The following is a 6,098-nucleotide window of genomic DNA, read 5'->3' on the forward strand; positions in this document are numbered from 1 at the left end:
GTTTAGTATTTACATATCATAGAATATTCAGAATTGCATTATAACTATTACTGATTTATTATGTTTATAATTTCCCTTTAATTTAATATGCATTAAGTTTAATGATTAAAATTATCTTGAATAGATAGCCGATAGGAACTGACGCTGAGTGATGACGTTGCGAAGCTCGCGCGTCTCTGGAATATATAAAAAAAAAAAACTGATGTGTGTTTAGTCACTGAAAATAAAGACGGGGCGAACACACTGTTTTCTACCGTCGTTCAAACTTTAACACGCGTAGACTCGTTCATTCCGTCTGACTGAGTGGTTATTTGCATTCACCAAAAGAAAGAAATGGTCAACATTTTAAGCAAGGACATTTAGCCACTACACAAATAATTAAGGAAACTACGTCAAACAGATAAAAAATAAATAAACAGCAGCTGCAACAGGGATTGGAGAGTGGTTTCTAACTGAGGGAGACCAGATACGATTCTCAGAGAGCTTTAATTAAGTTAATTTTTATTTTAACACGGATTGGAGCGCGATGTGAAGCAACATTGTAGAAGCAAGTCGTATTAGAAACAGCTGAGAAAGCCTCCTGTCTGTGGATCTATGGACTCTTTTTACTCCAACCCAAAAACATCTGCCAGACAGGGGGGCTAGTGACTCTCCAGCAGTCAGTGAGCGAGAGGCAGGGACACAGAGCCCATCCTGGACAGGTTTCCAGTTGCAGGGCTCAAATGTAACCGTTTTATTAAACTTCAAAAAAGTTAATCTATTCCTTTTTATAAACTCACGAGTTGTGATAATTAATTGGTGAGCAATAACAGGCAAAGCAGAGAGTGATTATTGTAATGTGCGATCTGTGTTAAATTAAAGTGTATGACGTCATCATAGTGTTGGTTATGTGTCCTGCATTGTCCAAGGCTGTGGTCGGCCTTGTATGATCATAGGACTGATTTATATTGAATGTGGCATGGAGCCAGAGGAGTTAATGTTCAGGTGTGAAGAAGATGATGTAATGATGAAAGCTGCTGTCTTTTGTACCAGTTTCAGTTTACGGAGGGTTTTCTGGGGTACAGGAAGGGAAGGGAGCTGAAACTGTAAAGTGGACTGTGGACCATTTTGGCAAAAGTGTGAAGGAAGAGCTTGATGCTGCAAGTATGAAAGTTAACCAGCTGATGATGTTGAAAGTGAAGGAGAGGATGGAGAGGCTGTCCAGGATGACACCAAGGCTCTGAAGCTGAAAGGAGGCAGAGATACAGGAATTGTCATTGCATATTGTAAAACTACCAGATTTGGTTAAACTTGACTTTGCACAATAAGCAAGTGAGGTAACTAATGTGGCATTATGTCCACGGTCCTGGGCATATATGGGCTGACTCAAATTTTTTTTTAGTCAAACTGATTATTTTTGCTTTAACCCCGGGAATATGTATATTGTCATATTACAACATGAATAATTACAGTAAGCTATATTGGTTCAGTACATAATGTAATACTATATCTTCAGAATGATGATAACTGGACATGTGAATTGTTACTGTTTTTATATATTTGCAGGTATGTGAGACCATAATGAGCCACGCCAAGGAGAGGTTTTCTTTCACCAAGCACCTCGTCAGTGCCACTCTGTTGAAAGGAGACATGTTCCAACAACACAGCAGGAAGTTCCCAGATTCAGCGCTGGAAACCACAGTGGAAGCCTACCCTTCACTGGAGAAGGCCAGACTTAAAACTGAATTGTCTCTGATCTATGATAACAAGGAGTTCCAGAGTTGCAGTGGTGCACTGGCTCTCTATCAGGTTTTGATGGAAAACAACCTTCAAGACACATTCACCGAAACTGTACGTCTTCTGAATATCCTCATCACCACACCAATGACAACATCAGAATCAGAGAGGTGCTTCTCTACTTTAAACAGGATAAAGACTTTCCTTAGAAACACTATGGCACAAGATCGGCTTAATGCTCTAGCCATGCTCTCCATAGAGAAAAAATTTACCCGGGACATTCCTGATTTCAACACAAGGGTCATTGAGAAATTTGCCACACAGAAAGACAGACGAGCAAAGTTCTTGTACATATAAGAACCCTTTCACTGTTTTATTTCATTTATTCCCTCTTTCTCCCTCACACACACACACACACACACACACACACATACAGAAAGAGAGAGACACACATTTTGTCATGTGTAAGTGTTGTATCTCATACTGTTCATTTCAAAAATAAGACCTAAAATTGCTGTAAATGGTTAACTGTATGTGTAAATTGCCAAATCTGAGAAGGGAATTAGATGTTTATTGTGGAATTGTAGTATTTTTCTGACTTTTAATTTGAATGCATGTGGGTTAGGCAGGGAAATCTATTGGCCAGCCCCACCAAGATTTTTTTTCGACCAGCCGCCACTGGTCTCTAACTAAACTGATACTAAGAAAGGACAAATCTAACCAACACTAGAATCACTAATGAACATAAATGTAAAACATAATCTAAACAGATCATAATACGAAGGATCTAAGGGTGAACAATACAAGACTAACGTAACCACAGACTGCAGGATCCCCAGGGAGCTACCATGATTTATTACACCACTGGGATCCTGACAGAAAACCACAATGTATTTTCTTACCATGTCATAATTCTAAACTAATTTGTGGTGGTCTACCAGATCAGATACTACTAAAATACAACAAAGTTTGAAAACTTTTACAACAAAGTTTGAAAACATTCAGGAGTTTTTGCAAGACACAGTTTAATACAAATATTGAATGTAAATATGAGTAATCTGAGAAGACAGTTTCTGATATTTTTGGTTTTGGCGACTATGCTTTTTCTCTGTACTTAATAAAATATCCCTACATAGATTCACACCAAGAATAGGAATTGTGAATAAAATATGTGACAAGTTTAAAGAAAAGTGTTTTCACAATAAAAGGCAAATGGACAATTTCACAGCAGCATAGCCTTTCTTTAGTTTTATAGAACAACTATTTGAGCTGTTATGAGATTTCTTTCATTTTAAGGCTGTATGAGATTAAATTACAAAGATTACATTGATATTTTAAGTGTTATTAAAAGCAGTACAGCATTTGGAAAAATATCCTTGAAACACAGTGACTAAAGCAAATAAAACTGTTCTGTGCATAAATTAAATTATTCTTTGAAGCATCGGATTAGTAATATTCTAGTATTGACAGCCAATGTTTAGCTATACTTTTTCAAAAGTCTCCAAATGAAATCCCACCAGCGACAGCCATTACCAAGTAAACTAGGTGGGAAACAAACAAAAGGTATAAATCCAATGACATAAACAACAAAAGCCTAATTAAGCAATTGCTTTCCCATAACATGATAGAATATCCTTCTAAGGTGTTTATAAATTTCTTTCATTTTAAGTCCATAAGCGATTGGATTAAAAAGAGGACTACACATTATTATTTGCATTGTCATTCCAAAACGCACTGTCTTTGAAATATCAGATTCTAGTCTAACTATAATTGCATCATAAGTAAGCAAGAAAGAATAGTTGATTAAAACCAACAGGTGAGGTAAACACGTCTGTGCTGCTTTTTTCCTGACTTCACCACAACTTCTGTAAGCTACTATAAGTATCATTGTGTAACTGAATAGTATAAAAAGCATCGGAAGAAGACTGAGATTGAATAGAACCACTACACCATAAACCAATATTGCCCTTGAAACCACACAGAAAAGATAAATCATTGAATTGTTGCAAAAAATGCCTTTCAAAGTAAGGCTACAGCGTTTTAAATTGGCAAATCCAATGAATGGCACAAGAACATAACAAGCAGGTACAAGCCAAGCTAAAAAAAGCAAAATATTCACTAGTGTTTTTCTCATAATGGTTGGATATTGCAGAGGTTTACATATGGACACATATCTGTCATAAGCCATGGCTGTTAACAGTAAGAATTCAGAACAACTTAAAGAATAGAATAAAAAACTCTGGAAGAGACAGACCGGAAAAGATATAATCTGTTTTTCAGATAAAAAGTCTATCAACAGCTTTGGGTAGACAGCAGTGCTGTAAAGCATTGTGTTAATTAACAAAGCAGCAATAAAAATATACATAGGCTCATGGAGGTTTTTTTGAATCACAATCACGCAAACAACTGTAGTATTGCTGGACAGGATCAAAAGGTAACTTGTAAACATGACAACAAAGTAAACATATCTGTATTTTTCAACCTCCACATAGCCATCAAGAGTGATGTATGTTACATTCATTTCAGTCAACAAGGTAGTTAATAAATAAATAGCACAAGGACAATATGCTTCACAAAAGTAAGGATATCTTTTCAAACAGTCCATTTCATTTACAGAACCAGTACTCTGGAAACTGTGTAAGACGGCTCAACTATTTAAAGAGACTTCTTTATCCACCATGGATCTCATAAACTATTCCATGGAGAGATGTTGGCATGTTAACAACTTCTGATACGTTTAAGGGGAAATGTGTGAAGTTGTGGGTCATTATGCTCAGGTTATTGTAGTACAGTTTTGTTTTCACAAATTGCTTAAAAGTGTATTTGTATTTGTATTTACGCTTTTCACAATTTACTGTTATCGAACAACAAGAGCAGCCAAACAAAGAGTGTTGTTTATACTGACACCTACAGCAATTTTCATGCTCAGTGTAGATGTATATGCTTTCATAACACTTAAAACTAACATTTATTTGACTAACTAAAACCATTTTATATTCAATGTATTTTAGGCAACAGCTGCATACATTAGAAGGAAAAAAGATGAAAACAATACAATCAGGGGCTATCCAGTAAAGGTCTCAATCAATCAATCCTGTCTACAACCTGCAGTTAGGTATCAGAGCTCTGATATATGATGGAGCTTAATTATTGAGGGCTTTATACATGAGGAGAATTTAAAATTCCATGCCTCAGAGACTGCAAGCTGTTATAAAAGCCAGAGGTGGTGCAACAAAATACTAGTGATCAGTGTCCGAAATTAACTTTGTGATTCACCGGCCAAGTTGGCCGGTAGATGTAAAAATCAACCGGCCAGGCATATTTTTAACCGGCCAAAATATTAATTCTGACCAGACCTTTAACTTTTATAAAAATTAAGAGTGAGATTATGTTAATTTTGGGAGGCGTGGTTGGGGGCGTGGCTGACTGGACCCTGGAAGAGAAATCTTTGTTTCCTGACTTAAAAAAAAGAAAATATTGTAGTTGATTACAAAAGACATAATGTGAATTATCAGATTCACATCCAGGCAATAAAAATAAAAAGCTCTGGAGGGACAGAGCTGTGAACGGATCATCCCGCAGCCCAGATGGGTTTTGTTATTTTTATTTTATTTGGTACAAACATTTACTCGCCATGTGGCAGCTAGCCCTCTGAAATTCACTCGCCAAACGGGAAATTTAATCGCAGTTGGCGACTGGCGAGTGTTAATTTCGGACCCTGCTAGTGATGTGTTGGAGCGTTTTTTTGTTTTTCATGATTCCAGAATTTTTACCTCAGGTGATTCCATATTGTTTTCCCTCTGCTTGGTCTAAAAAAGTAACCGTTACTGACTACCATACCACATTTTTTTCATGTTTTCTTTTAGTGTTTCTTAAAGGTTTCTTTAGTTTTATGACATGTCTGTGATCTTGTTTTGTTTCTACAAAAATTAAACAACTGAATTAACATCTTCCGATGGCACACCATCTAGTGGTGCATTAAATGAACTACAAACAACCTCGCTGTTAAGCACGTAATAACTATAGCCATGGAGTTTCATAAATGTGACAATGTCAACATGCCCACAATGTATTTGGTACCAAGCTACTGCTAATAGCTACCATCAAGCCATGGGGAGAGATCAGACTGAGTTGTAGGCAAAGGAATTTTAGACTTTTGCTGGCAAGCTTCCCACAGACAAAAGATCTCATTCCTGTTGCTCCTGGGAGAGGCACTGGGGAGTGAATTCTCATTGTCTGTGGAGCGCAGGACCTGACTAGGTATGAAGAGCTACCAGCTCCAAAGCTAAGTCTGCAGTCTGTCTTCTGCGTAATCAGACTCTGAAGTAAAGAATCCGTCTTTGCCGAAACCAGCCTTGTTTTTTTTCTCAGCTGTTGCAGGA

At 37.0% G+C, this 6,098-nt stretch overlaps 1 protein-coding gene across 1 annotated transcript; it reads right to left on the reverse strand.

Annotated features, from left to right (window-relative positions):
• Positions 1-2,529: 2,529 nt before the first annotated feature.
• LOC105940260 (olfactory receptor 6N2) lies at positions 2,530-4,299 on the reverse strand. The gene has a single exon (XM_012882746.3). The coding sequence runs from the start codon at positions 4,235-4,237 to the stop codon at positions 3,311-3,313; it is 927 nt and encodes a 308-aa protein (XP_012738200.2). The 5' UTR covers positions 4,238-4,299; the 3' UTR covers positions 2,530-3,310.
• Between the last annotated feature and the right edge of the window lie 1,799 nt (positions 4,300-6,098).

Source organism: Fundulus heteroclitus, chromosome 7, assembly GCF_011125445.2.
Source record: "Fundulus heteroclitus isolate FHET01 chromosome 7, MU-UCD_Fhet_4.1, whole genome shotgun sequence".
Taxonomy (NCBI): domain Eukaryota; kingdom Metazoa; phylum Chordata; class Actinopteri; order Cyprinodontiformes; family Fundulidae; genus Fundulus; species Fundulus heteroclitus.

Bases quoted from the DNA above. Each gene is read 5' to 3' on its own strand.
- LOC105940260 (XM_012882746.3), bottom strand. From the start codon at position 4,237: ATGAATGTAACATACATCACTCTTGATGGCTATGTGGAGGTTGAAAAA.